The 26982-nt window shown below is 37.6% G+C and overlaps 1 protein-coding gene across 1 annotated transcript in view; it reads right to left on the reverse strand.

Annotated features, from left to right (window-relative positions):
• Positions 1 to 21957, reverse strand: part of ABCA9 (ATP binding cassette subfamily A member 9) — a 50145-nt gene extending 28188 nt beyond the window's left edge. The window contains exons 1-17 of the mRNA XM_090257308.1: positions 21829 to 21957; positions 18170 to 18266; positions 16423 to 16524; positions 14715 to 14922; positions 12210 to 12374; positions 10908 to 11011; positions 9982 to 10208; positions 7454 to 7595; positions 7023 to 7208; positions 5989 to 6136; positions 5375 to 5543; positions 4644 to 4705; positions 4034 to 4144; positions 3394 to 3569; positions 3094 to 3213; positions 2740 to 2878; positions 2177 to 2267 (exon numbers count right to left, since the gene is read on the reverse strand). Of these exons, the coding sequence (XP_090113434.1) occupies positions 2177 to 2267; positions 2740 to 2878; positions 3094 to 3213; positions 3394 to 3569; positions 4034 to 4144; positions 4644 to 4705; positions 5375 to 5543; positions 5989 to 6136; positions 7023 to 7208; positions 7454 to 7595; positions 9982 to 10208; positions 10908 to 11011; positions 12210 to 12374; positions 14715 to 14922; positions 16423 to 16518 (2144 nt within the window). The 5' untranslated portion in view covers positions 16519 to 16524; positions 18170 to 18266; positions 21829 to 21957. The remainder of the gene's footprint in view (positions 1 to 2176; positions 2268 to 2739; positions 2879 to 3093; positions 3214 to 3393; positions 3570 to 4033; positions 4145 to 4643; positions 4706 to 5374; positions 5544 to 5988; positions 6137 to 7022; positions 7209 to 7453; positions 7596 to 9981; positions 10209 to 10907; positions 11012 to 12209; positions 12375 to 14714; positions 14923 to 16422; positions 16525 to 18169; positions 18267 to 21828) is intronic.
• Between the last annotated feature and the right edge of the window lie 5025 nt (positions 21958 to 26982).

Consider the following 26982-nt stretch of genomic DNA (forward strand, 5'->3'; position numbering starts at 1 on the left):
TTGTTATTTGGAGAAAAGAGGTATTCGGCTGGATGTTAGCTGGGGTGAGATGGAGGGGAATGCCCGGTATTGTTTCCATCTGTTCAGTAACTCAACTTTGCATGCTCCCTTCACAGCAAAGAGTGAGTTCTGCAAAAACGAGCATTTAAATGTGGAAAACAAAAACAGAGGTAATTTGGTATAGTCATTAAGAACATGGTTTTATTGTCCCACTGATCCATGTTCCAGAATGTAAGTTTAATGTCTCTGAGCATGTTTTCTCATCTGTGAGGTTAAACAATACTAACCTCTCAAAGAATTTCAAAATACAGAATAAAATATGCATGAGATTGCACAGGGCCTGGCACTAAGTAAACTCTCAATATGTATTAGCTGATGTTATCAATTTCTTGGGTCCAAAATTTATTCAAGTCAAAGCTGGTCAGCCTTTTTATGAGACCATATAAAATTCTTTATGAAATCATTGGAGTTTAGAAACCTCATTATTAGTCACATGTATTGAAATTGACTGAGGATATCACAATTGACTTTGATGACATGAACCTAGGAAAATCAATTTTAGAAGAAGTTGTTCTGTGTTTACAAGGCCCTGTGCTAAGCACTCTCCAGGCTACCAAATAAGAAGAATATAGAACCTTCTCTAAAGGAGCTTGTAACATGATACAACATAAAGCAGCACATTAGGAAATAAGTGAGGGAGAATTAAATCAACTAAGCACTTTGTATGTAGGCAATTATTCACGCAATATGTTTTGTCTTAAATGCAAAGCTGGTATTATTACTGCTATTCCATAAATGAGAATCAAGGAAGTTAATTAAGTTGCCAAAGGCAGCAATTCAAAATAATGCTTTGAGGGTTCCATAAGAGAGGATGCTTCTCAAAGAGAACATGGTCAGAACAGACCTTCAAGAATGAATAAGATTTAGGAGCTCGAGACCTTCGTCCATTGTCCTTTATAAGATTGTAAAGGGTCTTAAGTCTGAGAGGGAGGGATTGTTATTTTTTATTGTTAAAATATTTAACTAATTAATTAATTATTTTTTTTAAAAAAAGAAGAAGAATATATGAAAGGGTGAGCCATGGGCATGGACTTAGGGAGGGGATTGTCGGGTAAGGGGGGTGCTGGGCGGAGGGGAGCAAAGGGGAAAAAATTGGAACTATTGTAACAATATAATCAATAAAATATACTTAAAAAAAAAATGAATAAGATTTAACCATGGTTCAGTGGGTTGGAGGCGGACATGCCAAACAGATGTCCTGTCTCAAGCAGAGACAAGGCACCACACTATAGACGTGCCCAGAGAACACAGTGAGAGGTAGATTTGAGCAGGTTGAACACCTGGAGTAAATAAGGGTGGGGGGAGTCATTTAACCACTGGAGATAGAAAGACTTGAATTAGTTTTAAGAAATAGTAATATTTGGGGGGAAGTATAGGGAATGATTCATATTGTACCTGCAATCTTGGTCCAAAGATTCTACTACATATAAATGATGTGAGATCTGGCAGATTATTAAAACTATCTGACATGTCAAAGGAGAATAACAATAGCATCTTAAAGCTATCTCAGAGGATTAAATATAATTATATGAGTATTCCATATGTCAATATCTTAGCAACTATCAAAAACATAGCCAATACTTATTAGGCCATAGACATTACTTAATATTGATAATAATTATGATCTGTAAGAAAAGGTGACAGAAAAAAAATGAAGGAGAAAACAAATTCAGGGGGGAACAAAGAGGAGGCTATTGGAATTGTCAAAATATACCAAAATAAACATCTGAAATGTGATAATGGAAAGAATGGGGATATTAATACATCTCTTTTTAGCAAACTAGGTATTGTGAACAATTTCTAAAAATTTTATTTAAATGTAGCTTAATCATCCTGAGAGTCTTAATGCCAGCAACCCAACATAGCTTTCATTGTAGCTAAAAAAGAGGGTTTTCATGGTGTAGTTCTAACACAGATCTCTTGAAATGAACACACAAACCAGTTGTGTAGCCTACTTTAACATAGTAGTATTGACATCACCTGTCCTCAACATTTCCAACGTGTCCTAATATGTCTCCCACGTTTTAATATGTCTCCCACACATTCTAACATGTGTCCAACATGTCCTAACATGTCTCCCACATGTTCTAACATGTCTCTGACAATAAGGTCCCACCTTAAATGGTAGCCAATGCCCCATTTCTTCTTCAGGAATAGAGAGGAGCCTGCGCACTTCAGCTTCCCATTAGATATAAACACCTTTCGGTCTAAGTAGACAAGACAAAACAAAATTAAATAAGTTGTATTTTAAGGGGTTATTTTCACTATTTATAAAAGAACAAATCTATTAATAATTAATGTATGTTAGTAGCATGACCCATTAAAACAGAGGCATTTGAATTCTGATCATATGTAAGCTGCTTCCTTTGTCATCCAGGAACTGAGCTTTTCGTTAGTTTATGCTCTGGTATATTTAGAAAGATTATACATTGAAAGGCTCTGTTTGAAGCTAACTGACATTCATATTGAATAAAGCATAGTATCTCTTTGAGAGTAGCTGTGTATTTCACAACCCATGTAACAGGATCAGAGTACTTCCATGGCAAAATGTACTCGGGGATGCAGGCACGCAAAGCGGTGATTCTCCTGTCTTGGCAATCGTGTTGGGACGTATCTATACGTATTCCACACACGCCCCCAATTCCTCACTAAGATACATGAAAGGAAACCAGGAATCACCAGCCAGGATGTCAGCCTCATCCATGAACTGGGTGCTGAAGAGAATGACTCTGTCTGATTTCCTCTCTTTAAGGAGGTTCCACACACGGTGCCTTGAGAGAGGATCTGATCCTGCCGTTGGTTCGTCCAGTAGCAGAATCTGCAGTAGGAAAGCACATAAGATCACTGTCCCCTTTCAGGCAACGTCCTTTTAACAAACAGCATACTAGTAAAAGTTTCTGGAGAAATATCCTAGCACTGAATTTTTCATGGAAACGGCTCTCTTGCTTTTATCGTTTACAAATTAAGTCTCATTGAAGACAATAATTTCACAGTCTTCAATCTGATTTCAGCAGTATTTTTAGTTCCGTTTACCTGAGGATCTCCTAAAATGGCAATCCCAAAAGTTAATTTCCTTTTCTGTCCGCCGCTTAAATTTTGAGCAAGAGTGTCTTGAATATTTTCCATCTCCAAGTCTCGTAAAATACGTTGTACCTAACCAAATAAAGGATATTTGGTGTTTATTTTGAAAACACTATCATTTTACTGTTCATTCCAAAGGGCTTTTTTGCCCTTTAGACAATGAACTGCGTAGAAATAACACAAACACAGTTAGAATTTCCTAGGTAAACAATTTCATTTCTGTGGCTGTGTGACATCTACCATGTAATCTACCTCTTGCTCCACTTCCTGTGGCTGAATCCCTTTTATTTTTGCAAAGAGCCTGAGATTTTCCTTCACGGTCAGGAAGGCAAACTGCACATTGGTTTGTGGACAAACGCCAGTGAGCTTGCTGACAGTCTCCAAGTCAGCCGTTTCCGAAAGCGAGTGATTATAGATGGTGACCGAGCCTAAGAGTTAACGGCAGAGAGTTAGCATCAGCGTAATGTTCCATGCTTTCAGATATTTTTAAACGAAAAAAAAAAGAAAAAAAGAAAACCCAAAACAACAACAACAATGTATGTCAATCACTAGAGTCCTTTAAAAATATTGTACCTACCTCTAAAGAATACACAGTTGACTAATTAAAAATGTAATGTTCGTAATACATCTGATCCAGTTGGGATGCCAGCTAGTGAGCATAAAGCTACTTATCAGGAAATATTTAAACCACAAAGATTTTCCTAAACGAGGAGAACATGAATCTATAAAAGGATAACTTGAAGAAACTTCTAAAACTTTTAAACGCCTGTGTGTGAGTGGGAGTGAACGAAATTAGCAACTATTGAGATTAACTACCAAACATAATTAATTAATGAAATGCACAGTTAATTTATTTGCCCAGGTTCTTGTCATTGGGTAATTGTCTTCTCACCTGACGTCGGGGTTGACAGTCCACTGAGCACGTTCAGCAGGGTTGTTTTCCCAGCTCCGCTGTGACCGAGGAGGGCAGTGATCTGGCCTTCATATACGTCAAACACCAGACCTGGTATCATTTCCAGAAGATTACAGTCAGAGCCCATACAGTAGCTTCACAGTCTCTGAAATTTTTATGAGCTCTTATAACATGGCTATATTTGGCTAGCAACATTCAAAAGAAAATCCATCCCAAAATTCTTTCCTTTAAAATAATATCTGCTATGATAAATATTTTATAGATGGAATATTACCATTATGTGATTAACCATTTTGGGGAACTGAAGCAGTTTTATCGATAAAGATAGGCTGACTACAATAAAGATAGCTTTAGGATTAGAAAATGGGATGAGTTGAAAATAAACAATTTATACCTTTCAAATCTGTAGGATATCAGGGGTGCGTCCAACTTTCTAAAATTGTTACGTGGTTTTTTATTTACTTGGAAGGAAGCAAATTGTATTCAAACAAAGGAGCATCATGATAGTTGGAATATTCTCCCAAGATAGTATCATAATGACATGTGGTCTCAAAACCAACCAGACAGTTTAACTGTGATATTTTATTACCTTTTAGTGCTTCTACCTTTTCATGTTTTCCTTTTTTATATTCCTTTTTAAGATTTTTTATTCTGAAAAAAAAAAAAAGACAAAAATGTTGAGGAGATTGTGGCGGCGGACAGAGGGTTGCTAAATCAAGTCACTGAGGTTGTGAGGATACCTGGGGACTCTCTCCCTTCACACAGGCCCAGGGGACCTGCGGAAGCAGCAAGGGCGTCTCATTAGAGGCAGCATAAGTGCCCCTCACTCACGTCTCCTTCCCGTCTCTCTGGAGGGTTGCTCTCCCTTTTCTGCCTCACCTGCCTCTTCTTTCTCATCACATTAACCAGGAAGCAAAGAGTTGAGGGACAGACTGAGGCAGAGAGAAAAGGGGGTGAAAGTAACCGGGAGGCGGTGACAGGATCTGCCATAAAGGGAGCAGGCAGAGAAGGAGAGAAAAGCATGAACGACAGCCCCAAAAGCCCCAAAAGAGGTAATGAACAGAATGGAAAGGTGAATATTATTTATTCATTGATAGTTGTTGCTATACCATAAGGTGGTAGTGAATGTAAAGGCAGATAACGTCAAGAAACAAAATGCTCTCAAGAAAGAGTGTAGCCTCTCGTGAGTGTAGCAGCTTTACATATCAGTGGGCACAGAAAAGGCACAAAAGGGCTTCTTTGTCACGTCTGGGTTCGCCTGATGGAACTCTGGTTGCTGACCAGTTTTTCATGGGCACCTCCATGTGATTTATTTATTACCTGATAGCTTCTTTCCCGTGGAATTCTGGAGACACTGGTTCAAAAGAGTCGTTAGATGAAGGATCAGAATCTATTTCGTTTTCAAGGGCCATGTGGTCAGCCCTCTGATGTTGAAACCAAAAAGAGGATTTCAGGAAAAACCAGGGGGAATGCTGGTGTCCGTATTCAGCTACAGGAACAGGAGACAATTAAATACCGACCGGGTCAGTGACCACTTTAAGGACTACAGTTGCCACAGCAGTAACATTCTTCAGCTAGTTCTGATACGAGCACTAACAATATAATTGTCCTTCATCGCTTGCAAATGTCTCTTTTAAAAAAGAAACAATCTAAAGTGTTATGGTAGGACAAATCTGAGAAAGCAATTCTATAAACAAAGAGCAGAATACCCTTAGGCTTATTTTAAATTTTTTTGAAAAAAAAAAAGCTTGCTGATTTATATTTAATACACTGAGTACATTATTTAACCCAATATATCCCAAACATTATCATTTCAATATGTAATCAATATAAAAATTATTGATGATATAATTTTTATTCTTGTACTAAGTGTAGATATTTAAAGAAATGCAATAAATGAAGTTGTGCTGAGTTATAATCATGAATCTACTTACTGGGCAAAATTTTGTCAAAATATAATGTCAATACCAAATAGAGGAAAGTATCAAAAGCCAACATGAAAAAAGTAGCTATTATTAGGTTTGGGTTGTTCGAAGAGTCCAAATGGGTGTTAGCATTCACATCATAGTCCAAATGTATAAGCTGAAAAAAAATACATACATTGAATATTAAAAAGATAAACAAAGCATCAGGAATTATTATTGTCTTATAGACACTGGGCTTGAAAAGAGAAATAAAACATAATTGCTGTCTTTACAGAGCTCTAAGCTACTGGATGATATAACAATGAAACCATCTAACTCCAAGCAATTTGGGAAGCTAGTGGGAAAGTAGGTATAAAGGTTCAGAGATGCACAGGCAGCGGCAGGAAAGTCCTCTAGACAGAATGAAAAACTCAAGGAAGGTGGTACTTGAGCTGGGATGCATTAGGGTTGCATCTGGCTTAGGATGGGGGAAAAGGAGGGCATTTTGGAGAGGGGACAGGATTTGAAAGTAAAACCATGAAGGGCTGAAAGTCCTTTAGCGGTAGGACAGATGACAGCGGAATCATTACTTAGTGTAGTACAATAAACTGAGTTTATATGTAACATAAGCCTTCATTTAGCATTCATAGTTATGATGTTATAACTAGAAATAATTTTCAGAGAGGAGGTTCCATTTCATTTAAATTGTTTGATCAAAAAATAAAAACATATTTGTATGGAATTCCTGGTTTTCAAATACTTGTGACAATATCAAGGGTCATGTTTCCTGAGCATGAAATTAGATACATCTTCATTGCAGCAGCCCCTTAAAAGTACAAGCAGAATCCATCGGTAATGGAACACCAGCTGGTACAATAGTTAGTGACTAAAAAAAAACTATGCCAAGAGAGAAAAACATCAAAACATACATCTCCTATGTCTTCAGTATGCATATTTACAAAGATGAATAAGAATTTTAATGTTTAGTACATGTAGCATGAATTATTTAGAGGAATCTGTTCTAAATACTTTGTGAAAAATGAAATAGTTACATCAGCTCTTACCTGGGCCATTCCAGCAGTGAAAGCAAAAGGGCTAAGGAGACATAAGGTCCACTCCAGAAAGGCAGGAAGGTGCCTGTACAGCGCAGTGAAACCCAGACTCCCCCAAAAGACGGTGAGGAGAAAGAGGACCAAGCCAGTAAGGAAAGGCTTCTTTACCAGGACGCTCATCATGAAGGCTAAAGTTATCTGAGAGGAGAGAAAAACTCCAGGTCATAGGCAATTCTCTGAGAAGCATCACTAGCATAATAAAAAGAATTTTATAATATAAAATACATTTCACCTATGCCCCCCCAGATACTGTCATATGTAAATACTCAAATACTGCAAACAGAAGAAAACAGGTGTGATCAGAATCAGCAATAAATAACAGAGGGAGAGGGGGAGAGAGAGAGAGAGAGAGAGAGAGAGAGAGATCAAATTCACCAACTCACCAAAGACAGGCCATAGAGAAGAAAGAGGGCGAAGACCACCACAAAGCCAGTTAGGACGACAACGTGGGTAGATTTGACAATAAGAGCCATCAGAGTCGCCATGATAAAGATGAAGCCAGCGTACATCAAACCCCAGGAGAGCCTTGCGTAGAAACAAAGCATCAGTTCAGAATGCTGTCACTCCATGACTTGGCTCCTTCGTTCATTCAGCAAGTGATCTGTGAAGCTCATCACATATCAAGAGTAAAGGGAATACCACAGCTAGTAAATCAGAAAACTTCTCTGCCCCTAACATTCGTATGGTGCAGGGGAAGGTAGGCAATAAACAAGGAAACAGGTAAAACAGGTAACAAAAGAAGAAAGAAGAAAGAAACTGGGTGATAAAATAAGAGTAATTGGGAGACATGTTCAGGAAAAACATTTTGGAGGGTTTGTCAGTTCTAGACTTCTTTCAGTTAAGGAATTACATAAAAGCCATGGACCAAGAATAGATGATGAGGCGGGAAACTTTCTCTGAAGAGCCGGATAGTAAATATTTTAGACTTTTCAGACCATCTGGTCTCTGTTGCCACCATTCAACGCAGCCTTTGGAGCTCAACAGCAGTCACAGAAAACATGCAAATGGGTGTGGCTGGGCTCCAACAACAATTTATTTGTTGACACTGAAATCTGAATTTCATATGAGTTTTTGTGTGCCATAACGCATTATTGTTTTTATTTTTTTCAAACACTTAAAAATGTAAAAGGTATTCCTAGCTTGCAGAATGCAAAAAAACGGGGGGGGGGCAGAGCATATTTTGCCACCCCCGATATAGATGATTAGATAAAGATTAGACGTAGATACAGATATACACACAGGCATAGGTGAATATGGAGATATGTTATTTCTTGTTATAAATGACAAAGAAGCAGGAAGAAAGTTCTTTAGAGGGGAAAGAGAGTAAGTTTTCCAATCATGCAAATTTAGGTTCAAGTTTTCTCTGCTGCATTGTTAACTTTATGATCCTGAAAGGCAGTTACTTAATCTCTTTAACTATCCTTACCCTCTGCTGAAAAATAACAAGAGAATAAAATGAAATGCTGTATGTTATGGGCTTACTATGGCAACTGGTCTACAACATGTCGATAATGAACACTTAGTTTTCTTTTAGGCAGAGTAGAAAACCCCATCATGTTTTGGGAAGTCTTGCCTAATTGGGAGGATTCCGTTGGCACAATATACTTCCCTTCGTCTGAAATTGTCCATCTCTCTGCACTCTATCAACCTCTTCTTAATTTCATCCATATGCCATACAAACAGAATGTCACAGCCTTTTCTTAAGGGGAGGGGAGTTCTTATTTTTTAATGCTTCACCATCACATTTGGTATCTCTCTGTCTTTTAAAAAGATCATATTGGCTGCTTTTCTCTGATGGTCTGTCAATTTCCATGATTCTTTAAAAAAATACAGTGGCCAAAATTTCCTTCAGGATTTTAGTACAAAAAGAGACACCAGAAAAAAAACTCCCATTCTAGACCAAAGCAGCAGCATTTTCTCCACTTTTTGCACTCAGTTTACTGAGCATTTCTGGAAGAAAAATAAATTTGGTGTGAATTGGCAGCATTAAAAATGTTTGGTCTTCCTACTCAACAGTATCCAACATTCTCTTAAAGACTACATGGCATGTATCTATGACTATTCTATTTATTCTACAAATCTTGTTTAACATGGAAAATAATATCACAGTGTGTAAAAGACACATTCAAACTACTGCTCTCTGACTCTAGAACTTATGATTTTACTACTATATGACCCAAAAACATCATTTGGCTAAGCTCATTACAATTTTTGTTGCTACTTGGTTCCCTAACTTATCTTTCTCAGGCCATACTACTTCCCAATACAGAGTATTTAATTTTTCTTAATTTCACTTTAAGTATGTTTCCTGTTTAATCCTCATGACCAATAAGAGAGAGATATTATTGTCAGTGTTTAACAGAAGAAAAAAACCAAGGTTTAAAGGCATCGAGCCCTTGTTCAAGGTGGTAATGCTCAGATGGAGATGACCAGTGGCTTCCTGCCTCCCAATCCTCTGTTCTCACCACTCTGCTATACCTTCACCGAAGAAAGTTCTTTTCTTGAAAAGCGTAACATCTTTTGTTTTTCCTTCAGTGTCATAAAAGTAAGAATTCATTCAATGTAGGATCAAAATCAATCACCCTTTCTAATAAAGTATCTGAAACATATATTTCATCAAGCATAGAAGCCTTAGGTATACATCCACCCATACACATATAGTAACTAGTGACCAAGAGTCCCCATTTGTATTGGTTAGTGATCCGGATTTCAACAATCGATAGAGTTGGACTTTGTTTAATCCAATGAAGTATAAAAAGTATCATGTACTACAAGTCCATCTACCTCAGTCATTTATAACATACTCCTTTATGAAAGCCATTAAGTTTAAATACGATACTTTATAGGTCTATGGAGTCCAACCAACTCGCTCTGTTTATGCTACGTGACACACTGTGGCCATGTCATTTACCAGAATGCTGACTCTCGAAGTCCCATCATTGTCATCGGCGGCTTAATGTACTGTCTTTCTCGTGCCACATTGACGGATACATAGTGTATGAATGTAGAAAAAGAAATAATGCAGAAAAAAATGAAAACATCAGTTGCAATTCCCGCTTGGGCAACAAAAGGTAATATCTTCATATTTATACCAGTAACTGACATGAGCTGTTCCATCACTGAGTGATTTGTTGTGATCTGAAGAAAAATATCAATTACCAAATTGTTATTATGAAGTTAATTATAACCTCATGCATTTTCTTTCAATTCTAAGAAATTACATGCATTCCACATTTAAATATACGTGCCCCTCATGCTCTGGCTCCATGAAACCCCTGCCACACTCCATTTTCTGTCTTGATTCCTTAAAATATCCCTACCTACCTAGCATCTTCACTGGACAAAATTCTACTCCCTCTTGAAGTCTCAGGTGAAATGTCACTTCAGTTAGTAGGTCCTCTCTGATATTTCTCATCAGAATATCTTCTGCTTCCGTGTTTGCCTTGTACACCACTTATAATATGATAAAACCCAAACTCTTATTATGACTATATGTCTATTTCTCTCCCCCCACTATTCAGGATCGCTGGGGAAAAGTACCCGTGTTCTACTTAGTGCTTAGTGTAATGTTTTAAACACAGTTGTGCACCACGTGACAACATTTTGCTCAACAATGAACTGTGTATATGACAGTAGTCCACCACCTTGCCTACTGATGTCACTGTCCTGATATCATAGTCCACAGCGGTGCATGACCGCCTAGGACTTGTTCAGTACATTGTGCCAAATAAAGGAAGTGAATAAATTAATTAAATGATAAAATAAGACAATTCATAATATAACTATCTATCAAAATTTAACTTACAATGCAATTTGTTTCTTTAACTTAATACTCACTTCTATGATAGCAGCATTAATGGCAGCTTGAAAAGCTATAAAGCCTCTCTCCCAGAACAGTGAACCTTCACATGTGACTTTTTGGTCTGTTGTTTGACAATGAGCTTTAGGAAAAGAAGAACACAACATAAACAGTTAGGATGGGCTGGGATAATCCTGGTTACAGGAAAAATAAAAACTTCAACTGTTTCAAAATGCATCCCAAGTTCACAATAATATAGAGTATGGTAAGACTTTTCAGGTGACGTTTGTAGCCTGCACCCAAGGAGAATACACTAGAGCTGCTTTGTTTATATGAAGATCACTTCTCAACACTTTGTCATTCAATCTTATAATTCTCTCCCTTAGCCAGGAATATTTTGTTGAGCTTCACTATCTGTTGCTTGTGTCAAAAAAAAAAAAAAAAAAAAAAAAGCACTACATGTTAAAGAGATGTTTGGGAATCATGGAGCAAGAGCCTTTTCTTGAGGTTTTATGTAGGACTAACACAGAAGTGCAGTCATGTGCCACATCACTATATTTGAATCAACAATGGGCCACATATAATGACATTGAAAAATTCCTGTAGGGACACTGTGGCCATCATCCCATTGAAGCGCAATGTGCTCTCAAGTGTCTGCGGTGACATTGGTGCAGACAAACCCACTGCACCGCCAGTCATATAAAGCACAGCACATGCAATTATCGACAGTCCGTAAGACTTGATCATGATAAGAAATGACCGTGTTACCGGCTTACGTATTTTCTATACCGTGTGTTTTATCAGTATCTTAGAGTGTACCCTTTCCACTTCCATAAAAACGGTGGTGAGAAAGCAGGGTGCCGTGTCTCGCCAACAACGGCCTCCTGTAGCTCATGTTCACCGCATCTCTTGATTGTACCCTTTTCTCTTATGCTCGATTTAGTCTTAGGTTGTTTTGTACAGGGATATGCTGGCGAGGCTTGAAGCCTGGCGGCGGTAGGCTAGACCATATAGCCCAGGCGTGCAGTAGGCTAGGCCATTTAGGTTTGTGTAAGTGGCCCCTGAGTTGTTTGCACAACAGAATCATCTAATGGTGCAATTCTTAGGAAGTATCCCTGTCGTTAAGCAGCACGTGACCGTAAAAGCAAATGTAATTTCTCGATAAAATAATATACTGAAGAAAATAGGCTTTATTTAATAAGAATGAAATCTCATTACGTTCAGAAATTTAAAGTATGTATGTATTGTGTATCCTTCTCACATATGCCTCCTTGTGACTAATGACATAAGAGCAAAAAAAAAAAAAAAAAAGATTTTCTTTTTTCCAATAGGAAAGTTACCTGAATGGTCTCTGTGTTCCTGCATCCTGGGGATTCTAGCACCCCAGAAAAACTTTAAATGATATGAGAAGTTATCATTAAAGATGACTCTCACTGCATCTATAGGATAGCTTAAATCCAATTCGCTCATGCTTTTTTCATCAGGCCAGCCCACGATTGTTCTTCCTGCCACGTGAGAGAAGGGAATAGTTACATAAGATTTCTATGTGGTCCGAGGAGAGCAGACCATATTCAATTATGTTAAGCTATTTTATGTTAAACTTGTCTCTTCACAAAAGACAGTGCTGGTCCTAAATAAGAGATTTACAGTTGGTGTGTGGGGAGCTGGGGCTGGGGCTGGGGGCTAATCTAGGTTCTAGATAAAATCAGGAGTGCTCTGTGGCAATCATTTTTATCACAAACAAATCATGCACAAACCGTGCCTTTCCAAATGAAATATTTAACCAGTAATTTATTTATTTTTAATTTTAATTTTTTAAAAGATTTTATTTATTTATTTTTAGAGAAAGGGGAAGGGAGGGAGAATGAGAGGGAGAGAAACATCCATGTGTGGTTGCCTCTCATGCCCCCAAATGGGGGCCTGGCCCGCCACCCAGGCATGTGCCCTGACTGGAATCGAACCCGGCAACCCTTTGGTTTGCAGGCCGGCGCTCAATCCACTGAGCCATACAAGCCAGGGCCCAATAATTTAAAGCACAATAAATTTGGAATATTAACAATGCCAACACATGCATTTAAACTCATGTACACACAGCCCTACCTAAAGTTGAAGTATATACTACAATTATAAATATATCCTATAATTATAATATACAGGGTGGGGCAAAAGTAGGCTTACAGTTGGTGAGTACACAAAACACACAGTTTATTCTTTCATTATTATTTATTAATTATTGTATTATTTCCATACGAACAACTGCAAGCCTACTTTTGCCCCACCCTCTATATTTCCATTTGACAACGGTGTCAATATGGCCAAACTCCGAAGACAGCATGAAATTGTTAAATATGGGGAGTGTTTTCTCAAGAGACGTTGTTTATTCTAGAATATGTGATATAAATGAATGACTCTTGCTGACTGAACCCGGGCCATTTAACCCACAGTCCAGATTCAGATGAGTGCCTCCACCTGCTGCAATTCAACATGTTCATTGTCCTCTGTGTTTCCAGTCATCTGGCAGCTGGAGCAGAGGTTTAATTAGACTCAGGCCCAATTGTTTGGGCCAGAGTATAGGTGGTGGTACATTCTTTCATCAGTGCCATAGTTTCTGATAGTTTCATTTTTTTGTGACATTCGTAGCGATCGACGCTCAGTGCCTAGATCCACTAGTTAATTCAATAGGAGTTTCAAAATGATGATGTTTTATTTCCATCATTTGTTTTTCATTTCATGGCAGAACATGTTTATAAAACACTACTTTCCATCATCTGTTTGGTTATCCAATAGTACAATTCACGTAGGATAAACGCTGGTAACATCCCCTCTATTTACAAAGTTTCATAACAACTGATTTCCTATCATGCTCCAAAGGAAAACATTTTTAAATATTATTAAGAAAGCATGCATTTAAGTGTACAGCTGAGTGAGTTTCAAATCATTGCACTTATTCTTGTTGAAGCTTAACATATAACAACTCAGACTAGGGGGACCAGTCTCTTTAAATTGACTGCTGAGGGTTTTTTTTTTAGTTTGTTTGTTTGTTTGTTTGTTTTTGACACAATCTGCTGCTCTCAGTGGCTCCCTAGCTATGTGGAAGGTCAAGATTGCTCAGCCCGTGAATTTCCTGTCTCACATCTCTGCCTCTCCTCTTTTCGTGTCCTGAGACTCCTGTGTTTCAAGGACAGAGGGGAGAGAGAATTAGGCTATCCCATAATGCTTTATTTGGTGTCTCCCACTTTACAGATACAACAACCTGGGAATAACATTCCAACATTCCAACACCAGTCCAATCACTGAAAGCGGTCTCGGTTGTTCTCACGCTGACCCTCTCTGCTTTGCTGTTTATTCTTAAGTGGCTCTCATTCTCTTGCCGACCCCTCAGACACCAGACAGCGAGCCCGTGGGTGTTAGGGCTTCTTCCCCACTCATATTTTCGGGCTCAAGGAAATCACCTTATGTTTTATTTTGTTGTAAAATTGGCCCATGGTTTCTTGATTTTGCTGTTTAAGTTCTCTCTCAATTTTTATATATTTTAAGAGATGAAAAAAATCACGCTGTCACCATTGGCCAATCTTTTCAGAATCTTCTCACAGCATACACTTGAATAATCCCAGACTATCTCATTTTAATATGGACTATACAAAGGAAAACCTTTCTGACATAAAATTTCCTACATAGGACAGTAGTAAACAGGGAAAGGAACTCTCCTTGATATTGGAAAGGAATAGGCATGAATGTTGTTAAGTAAATCTAGAAACATTTAACACCATTCATCAAGGAAATTCCTAAATAAATTCATATATTTCACAGATAAGGAAATTACCACGAATTTCTGGAGAACATACCTTTAATGAATGGGGCTGAAGCCACTTTATTCATTATCTCCTGAGTTGTTTTGGATTCGGGTGCAAATGCAATAACATAATCAGAATCATTAAAATTATCTACACGTCCCAGATCCATTGCAGGTGTTTGCGGGAAGTCATTAGCTTGGTGCACACCGAAAGACAACAGGTATGCAAATAACACCAGAAGAAGGGAGAAAAACCATTCCTGCAATGAGAGAAAATGAAACACATCAATAGCTGTTCTGCCATGAATTAATCATCCCAAACAATTAAAAATGCTTAATTTTTAATGTAGCTTGGATTTCCATTTTTCCTCTTTCAATTTTTAAATGTCCCACTATTCCTTCATCTTCACATTTCAAAATATGCACATCATCCCTTGAGATAGAATTGTAGCGTCAGTTCCAATTGTAATTGAGAATCTAAGTTTATCATACTTTCATGGAAGTTTTAAAGACTGGATTGCTTCATGAATGGCCCAAAGCTTTAGAGTCATGTTGAAACCTGAGTGACAATGATTCAAAAATGTTAGGTGGTATGAATAGATAACCAGCTTCCATCAACAGGAGTTTATCTTTTGCTTCCTGTATGTGGAAGGTGATAGTCCCAAAATATTGCTCATATCAAAGAATTTTAAAAGTCTTTGTCGCTGCAACAACATTCTAGAATTGGAAATGCAACAGAATGTATGTGAAGTCCATGATAAAACACACTTCATTATTTATTTTTAGTTCTAAACTAAACACATGGCCATAGAAAGAGGCATATACCTTACTCACCATATGATCTTATTTTAGCTATGTGTGTTGGTCTATATCTATACCTCATCTATCTAGATAGATAAATTAACAGACACAATGCTAATATAAGAAAAATTAAAATGATGGTAGCAAAGCATCTATAGTACATTTATATTTGTATAATCATTACTCTATGCAGGCATTTTTATATATCTTATTCCTGCCAATCCAAGCATTCAATACATATTGTACATATTGGTTGGAAGAACACACACACACACACACACACACACACACACATACACACACACACAATGTCCATAAGATCAAATGTTAATATATCAACCCTTAATTATGGGTGTTTTACAAGTACTTTTAAAGTTATTTAATATATTTTTCTGATTTTACTACACAAAGCACACATAATCATTTTTATGATTACAATAAACACTATCTTAATTGAAGCAAAAGTTCAAAATGCATCTCTTCTTCTCTTTGTTTATATGCACATTATTTCTTTCAAATTGACAGCATCCATAACCATAGTACAATTGTATGGAAATGCTACAATTTGCCTTTTGAATGCTTTTTAAAACTTTGACTTAATTTCTGAATTAATTTTGGATTCAATGCTGCATCTTGGACCCTGCACTTGTGTACCTATTCCTTCATGAGTTTCAAACAATTTCAGATGCTAAGATTTACCTCTGCATGTGAAGATGTGAATTTATTTTTAATTATCTGAATATGAATTATTTTTCAAATGCCTTAAGACATGTAATAATGATATATTTTAAAGGAATCTCATTTGAAAAAATTGCAAATTCCAGAATTAGAAAAAAATCCAGTCTGCTGGTTAGAAATAGAATATATGAGAAACGTTAAATGATGAAGTTACAGTATTTGTGCTGCCTGAAAAAAATATTTCTTCGTCTTCTACGAGAACACATAGACCCGAACCATACCAACAAGGTTTCTCTCTTCATCCTCCATTTCTTAAGGAAATTCTTGGTGAGAAGCGCCCGCGTTTGCTGACCCACGCTTATGTGCCTCTTGCTCATGCTGACCTGTTTATTTTAAAACAAGGAAATAAAGGAAGTAAATGTGAAGGTGTGAAGTAGGAACCATTGTGCAAGCAAAACAAATGGCATAACAGCTGTTTCCAATGGCTTCTATAGCAAAGAAGGGAGCTGAAAAGCTTTAAAAAAGAAAAAAATAAATAAAACACATAAAAGGATGTCCAAGCTCACTGCTGAAAGAAATTAAAAATTAAAAAATTGTTAAATATAATTTATATTTGCTCCTCATTGGACTGACAAAAATTAGAGAGTTTCACAGAGTCCAGGGTCATTCCCTCAAAGTGGCATCGTTCAATGTTCTAATGGGGACAAAGGGAATTTATGCGCCACTGGTGCAAGAACAGACTTCCTCAACCATTTCAGTGGTTCACTTTTCAGGTCACTACTGCTCCCTTCAATCAGTTCAGCTGCTGGGTATGTATGCCAAGGAAGTTTTCACAGGAGTCCTTGAGGGGGACCTTTATAGAGATGCTTTTCAGAATGTGGATTATTGTGGCATGGTGTTGTAAAACAAATTTCAATCAATACAGTCCATAGAATACTATGTAGGGTTCAGAAGCAATGGATTGGTAGCCACCCATCATCATGAAGGGATCTTAGAAAATGTAGTGGCAATTTTTTAAGAGTAAGAGAATGTTGAGTGTTATGTCACGATATCATTTATATTAATTAACACGACATGCAATACACATTTTCCAAGAATATCCAGAAACTAAAAGGTCATTATCAAGTACAATGAAAAGGTTACCTGGGGCAGTGGAAGATGGGAATGGAGGTTGAGTATAAAATGGGTTATTTAAGGAAATAAATACCCAAAACAAGATAAAAACTTTGTTTGAACCAATCATTTTGTGTGCCATGAAATCAAAAGTATGATTAACTTTATCTTTATTCACCTTTTGTAAGTCCAAAAAAGTCCCATGCCAACCATTAAAAAAAAAAAAAAGAACAATGAACCTAACAGCAACACATTTCAAAAGTGAATTGATAAAAATTCTCATGAAATTTCAGAGAATTTCATATTGTTCATTATGACTAAAACAAAGAGAGATTGAAAGTCATTTGAATATAGGATATTGGGGAGAAAATAATATTAACTAACAGTTAATGATGATTTCTATGTTCCAGGTAGTTCTAAGTATTTATAAGAATTAATTAGTTTAAATTCTCAGGAAGTGACTTATAATATTGAAAATGAATTCAATTTTGATCGAGTTTGCATTAAATGTTCCTTTAAAAAAATCTAAGTCATTCTTTATACTGCAAAGAATCCAAACCACATGGGAGAACTTACGAGATGTCTGTGTGGCAAACTATGACTGTTTTGTTGATCATTTTGGGTGTCACTGTAAATAAAGGTTTCTATTTAAAATTGAAAAAAAAAAGAATAAATTAGTTTAATCCTCGCAATAAACCTTTGGGCTAGATCTTAGTCTCCTCATCTTACAGACCAAGATGAGGGACAGAGAGAAAAGTGGCTCCCCAAACACAGCTAAGGGTGACCCAACCGGGGCTTTAACCCAGATGGTCAACTTCCAGATCCCTCACTTTGAATCCAGGTGCCACACTAGGACAGAAGTTCGTCCAGGGAGCGCAAACCACATCTATTTCAGTGCAAGATCAGAGACTCTACCAGAATCCAGACAGGCAGTGAGGAGCTGTCAGAGGGATCCGTTCAGGCTTTTTGCCCAGACTTCATCTCGTGCAATCGTTATCAGAAACCCCAAAGGCTGGAACAGAAGGAAAGGCAGGTCACCCTCAAAAGGCCAAGGATATACATACTATTTAAAAAGAAACTATATAACAATAAACAGGAAAAGCTTTCAAAATAGTCCATTTAATGACTGTAATAAGATGTAAAAAGAAAGGCAAAAAGAAATTAAAAGCAAATATCATACCAAAAATTCCCATTAAGTCATAAGAACAGAATGTCTTCCATGATACAGAGAAAATTTTGTAATCCTCCCAATTTTCTCAAAGAAAATTCAAACATATTTGAAAATAATGAGAAATTAAAATAACTAAAATGAAGAGAGAAATTATAGGAAGTAAAGTATTTGGTGAAGCGATATCCAAAAAGAAGAGAATACACTTGCAAGAAAAATACATGATAAAAAAATACATTGTAAAAAAATACAACAGAAATAATTTTTCAAAGTAGTGGAAAGACATGCATATTTCCCAAAAGGCTCTTCAAGTTCCGAATATAATTACACAGAAATATCAAAAGTAATACTTGTGAAATTAAAGGATAAAGGAAAAAGTCTATAAAGAATCAAGTTTACAGGATAGGAATGGGATAGTTCAGGGGGGGAGTAAATAGTTTATAATGAAATAAAAAGCAGCCAAGGTTCTTCAAAGTGGAATTAAAAGGGGTATTTGTTCAATTTCCTTTTGAAAAACCTACCCAAATTGACAAAACTAAAGAAGAACACTGAAGAAAATCTATTTGCAGTAAAACTAGAGTACAAGTTAATCCCACCCCACTCCCCAATCTGATTCTTACAAAGTTGATGGTCCAGTTTTATTACCAGTAGAAAAGAGCATGGCATGTAATTGTCAGGCCCATATGCATACGGACACAGCCATGCACATGAACTCATGGGTGGGGGGTGACAATATGGATAACGGGTGAACCGATAACAGATACATGAACCAGATAGACACATTTGTACTTGGAGGTTCTTGAACTGGAAATGCGTTCTAGGCCCTCCAAGTACAATGATTTGCAGGCACCTGGGCTGCTCCGCTATTGTCAATGAGAGGCAATTTGCTCCTTTCTATGGGTTTGACCTTGGCCTTGCAGGAAGAGAGAACTAGCCTTCGGGCTCACACACAGATCCACCACTCAGACAGACTGTCAGTGAACGATACGGGGGCCAAGTCATCAGTAATTCTTTCTAGAATCGTTTGCAGAGAGCATTCTTATTCTAGTCTAGAACCTAGATAACTACAAAAATTCAGGCCATATCTGTTTAACGGTCATTAACTGATCACTTCAAACCTCATGAAGGCAGTGGATTGCAGATATGACACTCGATCTGTAGTAGTGGTGTCATGTCATTGTTTATATGGTCATCTTAGTGCAGACCAAGAACTACTAGTATATTTCCCAGAATGAGCTACATAACTGCCCCTCAGAGGTCGTATCTCATTATTTTCTCATAAGGCAGGACAACAAAAAGACTCTGAGACGTATAGGGTGTGAACGCCCATGAATTATCTTAGCTGATGAGGAAAACTAAGACTTAATCAGAGTTAACAAGCCCAACATTCTACAAGGCGGAATTGGCGCAGAACATGTTCCGAGGACAGTGCTTGAAGCACAAGGCTCGCTGGCCCATGAAACCTGGGTTTTAGAGGTAGTGGTATCCTCCTCTGGTGCCATATTAAACAAGGTTGGAAATCACAGGGTTGCTATTGTCTCTCTACTTATTTACCAATGAGGTGGTTCTTGGCTGTTGGGTTCAAGGACTAAAATCTTGATTTTACCCCTGGGGCAGGAGCAAAGCCATAGCTGTGTGGCCCCCTGCTGGTACTTCGGAGACAACTCAGACAGGAAGATCACCTACTCAAGGCAGCCTGGGGTGGGGGACCCTGCCGGAGAAAGAGCCTAGTTATACTTTATTGCTGGGAATACCGTGTTGTTGCTCCTTCAGTCTGAAAGGCAGGGAATAAAGGAAGAGAAACGGTAAGCAGAATAACGGTCCCATTCTAATCCCACAGTTCGCGAACGTATCACATTACACCGCAAGGGAGAACTAAGGTGTGGGGTAAGATGGGAGTATGTTTGCTGAACAACTGACTTTAAATCAGGGAGGTAATCCTGGGTTTTCTGGGCAGACCCAGTGTAATCACAAGGGTCCTTAAATATGGAAGAAGGGGACAGAAGAGGAAGGCAGAGTGATGGGATGTTAGAAGGACTCAATCCATTGCTGGCTTTGACGGTGGAGGGAAAAGGGCACGAGCCAGGGATGGGGGAGGGAAGGGGGACAGGAAGCTTCTAGAAGCTGTTAACAGCAAGAAAACAGGTCCTCGCCTATATCCTCCAAAAAGGAACGCAGCACTGCCAACACCTTGATTTTAGTCCAGTGCGGCTCGTATCACACATCTTAGCACCCAGACTCTAAGAGGAGAAATCGGTTTCATTTCAAGCCATTAAGTATGTGGTCATTTGTCAGAGCAGCCACGTAAAACTAACCCAGGAGCATGAAAGGAGGACTGGGGACCAGAAGGGAAGAAATTCCAACATCATCTAAGGCCAGGACTTCCTTCCACGATGGGCTATTTCTGGACCACGAGAGGGCATGAAGTTATGTTTAAAAACTGCCCGGGAGTGAACGGAAGGATTCGGAAGCTACGTGGGTGAGCCCCCGATGATAAGGCATCAAGGCAGGCTGCCGCAGCCCAGGGGCCCAGCTCAAACCAACTGCAGCGTTTCAGGTCAGGAAATCACTGCTGTGGTATCTGAAAGGGTTAACTGCGCTGCTCAGCTGCCTAGGCTTTCTCTCTGTGGATTAGTGCCTTTGCAGAAAATTAGTTACGAATAAAGAAAAATGAGCATGATCTGTCGTAACTGTGGCTGTTTCTCACTGTCAGGATTTTTTCCCCACTGTACATCCTGATGCAAATACCAGGAAAGGAAAAAAAAGCTACTCACTATAGTAGCACGGAATGCCTTCCTAGCTTAAATTGCTTTGAAAATCTTGGGATCTAGAAATAATAACTCAGCTACAAAAATTCAGGCATGACCTGTCAGATAGAAGTCGTAGTATTTAGAGAAGAAATACATTGCACAGCAAATTAGATTAAACTTCTTATGACAAACAAGGTCAATAAAAGTTTTTTTTGAAGAAAATATTCTCAAGCGAGTTAAAACATTTCAAAACTCTGAAATCGTGTATCTCCCCAATGCCTACAAATCCTTTGGCAGTAAAATTGAAAATGAACCAGAAAGAATCAGTAATCCTAATAACTTGGCAAATAGCTCATACTTGCAAAGAGGAAAAATAAAGTTACATTCCGTTCAATTTCTCCAATAGCTTATTAGCTAATGTATGTTATTTGCCCAAATATGCTATTAGTCATGGAGTAAAAATGAGAAAAAATAGTTTTCCAACTGATTATTTAGCCATACAATATAAAACACTCAGATGATTTGAAAAATCAAAATGACTCATTAATAACTTACTGCATTTAATAGTTTCCATCCAAATGTTTGGCATTTCCTGTTTGAATTCGTAGGTTATATTTCCATATGCAAAACAACCACAGTTATAGAGGTTAACTTACTCTCAGGAAATCTGGAACAAGAATCTAAACACAGTTCATCCACAGGTCTCCGCATGTCCTGGAGAAGAATTCACATTCCTTTTAGGTCCCTACTACATCATGCTTTTAATTTCGTGTTTGTTGTGAATAGTTCCGTCTTAGACTGATTTCCGAAAAGGATTATGGTCTAAAGTCAGCCGGGCTGCCAAAAACTCTGTGCTCACATCACATGGGGACTTCTTTAGAGTTTTCCATTTCTTTGTCTCCCCGCCAGTTCCTCAGCGGGGAGTGTGTAGTTGCAGATGGCTGGCTGGACGGATCAAAACGTTAGGAGCTATCAGGTCAGAAGGAATTCAGTCTTTCTCAGTTAGCTTTTGCAGACAAGGCCGTAATGCGAGCGCTGATCCCCCAAAACAATCTTTTAAAGAAACATAAGAAAAGAGTTCAGAGAACACCAGAGCAGGGAGAAGTGGAGGGAAAAAAAGTAGCTAGTCTAGTAGCTCAGTTGGTTAGAGCATCTTCCAAATACACCAAGGCTGCAAATTTGATTTTGCAGCGAGGGCACATACAAGAAGCAACCAAGGAATGTGTACATAAGTAGAACAGCAAATTGATGTTTCTCTCTTTTTCTCTCTTTCTCCCCTCCCCATCCCGCCTCTCTCTCAAATCAATTTTAAAAAATTGAAAATTAAAATAAAAAGGCAGAAAAATAGCCTGAAATATACCAATCAGGTGAGAAGGTAACTCCAAACCTTTCACGGCAATTTAGTTCTTAAAGCCTGGACTTAGAAATACGGCATTGAAGCACTGTGATTTTTTCCAGGATAACAAAAGGAACTCTGGATTTTTATCTGTATCTCAGGGGCATTGCGTGCCTGTTACCTGGGGCGTCCTTCTTGGAATGCAAAGCAAAAGAAACTTCAGGGCAATGGCATACAAGAATAAAAAAATTGAAAAAACAACACCCTGTACTCCATAGGCAGGTTATTTCTGCCACAAGTCCCAGAAAACAAACTACTTCCTCTGTAAGCAACTACAGGTTTTCAGCATGTCCTATTTCCCATATTGTTGACAAGACATTTTTAACAGGAAGGAGCTGCCATTTTTTCTTTTTTGAGTGACGCATGCAAGTTGAAGACAAGGCAGTTTCAAAACTGCTTGTAATTCATGCAGTTTGTCTTTAGCTGAAGAAGAAAGGAGAAAATGTAAGAACTACTACCTTTCTTCTTGTGGCCGATAAGTCTAAGTTCTTCTGAGCTCTCATTACTTCCTAAAGACACAGGTGAAGGAGAAACAATGTGCTATGCATGCAATTCTTAGACCCAACAGTCTTGTTTGGGTCCCGTTGTCCAAGTAAATCACACGAAATGTTCCTTACCTATTTCCCATGCGCTCCATATTTATTCTATTATGCTTACTTGGGTTAATTATATGAGTGCAGAAATTGGTCAGCAAGCAAAGTAGGTGCAGAGTGAATTCATTAATGCATGAGACTGTCAAACATCTTTTTTCTAAAAAGGATTCTGATTGTTTCTGTATGTCTACTGTTTGCTGTAGAGAATACAAAAATATCACATTTAATAACATCACCAGCATTTTGCACACAGAAAATAGAGCATAGGAAATTGTTTTCAGTAACTTTTTCCCTAGAACTTCGTATCTGGGACAGAGCTGATGTGTTCTGGACCTAATTGGTTTCCAGACTCTATTCTTTCCCTTCAAGACATTGCCTCTTTCTTCACGTGTGCCACTCGGTGACCTCTGCAGCAGTAGAGCAAAGCCAGCCAGCCCACTTTCATTAATCTCCTTTTTCAATGTTGTTTTAGTCAAAGTCATATGTCTTCACTCTTCTAAATAAGCTTTAGCATTAGTCTGGCAATTTAAAAAGAAGAGTCTCATTGGGATTTCAAAAGTGAATCGTGCTGACTTGGTAGCATAATGTGTATTGCTTAGCAACACATGGCATTTTCTAGCTGCAAAACACACTTAAATATTAACACATTTAATCACAGAAACAATCTCACGTGGTAGGCACCATTATAATCAACACCCATTTTACAGATTAAAAAAAAAAAAGTGAGGCCCAGAGAGTTGAAATAACTTGCCCAAATTTACACGACTGGTGAGTAACAGAACCTTGGTTAAAACCCAGATCATTTCCAGTCTGTGAGCTCAGGTAAATGCTACTCTGTCTCACTTATGTACGTCTGTTCCTTCGATGATTCTCACTTTAGGTGCACACATTTTACAGTTCTCCTTGCCTTTTGCTCCATGTATTTCACAGCAATATTCTGCAGGGCCACAAGCTGTATAGATTTCACGTGATGGACTTGGCATTGGGCTAAAACGTTCCTCTGAGGTTCTTTTCTGGCTACTTGTAGCAAGTATTGGGTTAGCTAAAAAGTCCATATGTTTTTTTCCATAAAATAAAAGACACATCTTTCATTTTCACCAATAACTTTATTGATCTGGATATTTTGAGTAGGTCAGCTATCTCCCATGTAATGTGATATTGATTGTTCTCAGTTAATGTCTCGATTTGATTGTTATCAACTTCAACTGGTCTACCTGACCATGGAGCATCGTCTGGCAAGAAATCCCCAGCATGAAATTTCGCAAACATGTTCAATCAGTCACGGCACCTTCTTCGTCCACTGCACAAATCTTTTTTTGCATTTCAGTTGTGTTTCTACCTTTATTGAAATAATAAAGTATAATATGCCAAAAATGTTTTATATTTTCTTCCAGCTTCAATATTAAAATGGCTACACAAAAATTCACCAATTTTGATAACTTTTTAAAAAAATGCACACTGATACGACAGCTGTGACAATACAGTCCAACAAAATTGTTTCTAATGAAGTTAAAGACAACTTAGTGCTACTAGAGCCATCTTACAGAAAATACCAAATGGCATTTTTAGCCAATACAATATTTGGCACCATGGGACCTGTTTGCAGCCCTCAATACTGTGCATGCAAATGAAGAAAAACATGAAATGCAAAGAGAGGAGAATGGAGTGGCTCAGGACGCTGATAAAGAGAGATACTGATTAAATTTATTCCTAGGTGTTTTATTTTTATTTTTTGAAACAATTATGAATGGCATTGTTTTCTTAGATTCCCTTTCTTTTTCTTCATTATTGGTGCAACTGATTTCTGGATATTTATTTTGTATTCTGCTACTTTACTGAATTCATTGATCAGTTCTAGTAGTTTTTTGGTGGAATCTGTAGGGTTCTCTATATACAGTATCATGTCATCAGCAAATAATGACAGTTTTACTTCTTCCCTTTCAATTTGAATGCCTTTTATTTCTTCTTCTTGTCTGATTGTTGTGGTTAGTACTTCTAGTACTATGTTAAATAAGAGTGGTGAAAGCAGACATCACTGTCTTGTTCCTGATCTTAAGGGAAACGCTTGTAGTTGTTGCCCATAGAATATGATGTTGGCTGGAAGTTTGTCATTATATAGCCTTTATTACATTGGGCTATGTTTCCTCTACTCCCACTTTGCTGAAAGTTTTTATCATAAGTGGGTGCTGGATTTTATCAAATTCTTTTTCTACATATATTGATATGAGTATGTGATTTTTATCCTTCATTTTGCTTATGTGATGTATCATATTTATTGATTTGTGGATATTGTACCAACTTTGTAACCCTGAAATAAATCCCACTTATTAAAAAACAAAAAAAACCAGAAATAAATTTAACCAATGATGTAAAACACCTATACCTGAAAAATTATAAGACTATGAAGAAAGAAATTGAAGAAGATACAATAAGTGGAAGCATATACCATGTTCATAGACAGGAAGAATTAACATCATTAAAAGGCCCATACTATCTAAAGCAATCTGTAGATTAAATGTAATTTCTATCAAGATACCAATAGTGTATATCACAGCATTAGAATAAATATTCCAAAAATTTATATGGAACCACAAAAGAACCTGAATAGCCACAGCAATCTTGAGAAAGAAGAACAAAGTTGGAGAAATGATGTTACCTAATATCAAACTATACTACAAGGCCATAGTAATCAAAACAGCATGGTACTGACATAAAAACAGACATACAGATCAATGGAACAGAATGGAGAGCCCAGAAATAAACCCACATCTTTATGGTCAATTAATATTTGACAAAGTAGGCAAAAACACACGATGGAATAAAGATACTTTATTCAATAAATGGGGTTGAGAAAATAGGAGTGATAAGGGCAAAAAATGAAACTAGACCACTTTCTTACACCACACATAAGAATAAACTCAAAATGGATTAAAGACAAATGTTAGAATCAAAACCATAAAAAAATTCTAAAAGAAATCATAGGCAGTAAAATCTCAGACAATTCTCATAGCAATATTTTTCCTGACATATCTCCTCGGGCAAGGGAAGCAAAAGAAAATAAACAAATGGGACTACATCAAACCAAAAAGTTTTGCACAGCAAAGAGACCATCAACAAAATGCAAGCTACTGAATGATAGAACATATTCACCAATGATAAATCTGATAAAGGGTTAATATCTAAAAATTTTAAAGAGCTTATATATCTCAGCACCAAAAAGTGTTTTAAAAAAAGTGAAAACCAACAATAACAACAACAACAACAACAAAAAAAAAAAACAAATAATACAATTTAAAAATGGACAAAGGACCTGAATAGACACTTCTCCAAAGGGGTCACACAATTGGCCAACAGACATATGAAAAGGTGCTTAATGTCACTAATCATCAGAAAAATGCAAATAAAAACCACAATGAGATATCACCTCACACCTGTCAGAATGGCCATCATCAATAAATCAACAAGCAGCAAGCACTGGAGAGGCTGTGGAAAAACGGGAACCCTAGTGCACTGCTGGTAGGAATGCAGACTGGTGCAGCCGCTGTGGAAAACGGTATGGAATTTCCTCCAAAAATTCAAAATGGAACTGCCTAGCGACCCAGTGACTTCACTGCTGGGAATTTATCTGAAGAAACTTGAAACACTGATTTGAAAGAACATATACACCTGTATGTTCCTAGCAGCATCATTCACAAGAGCCAAGATTTGGAAGCAGCCCAAGTGCCTATCAGTAGGTGAGTGGATAAAAAAAAGCTGTGGTACGTTTACACAATGGAATACTACTTGGCCATGAACAAAAAAAATCTTACATTTTGCAACAG

Source organism: Furipterus horrens, unplaced genomic scaffold, assembly GCF_987537825.1.
Source record: "Furipterus horrens unplaced genomic scaffold, mFurHor1.1.pri manual_scaffold_11, whole genome shotgun sequence".
NCBI classification, from domain to species: Eukaryota; Metazoa; Chordata; class Mammalia; order Chiroptera; family Furipteridae; genus Furipterus; species Furipterus horrens.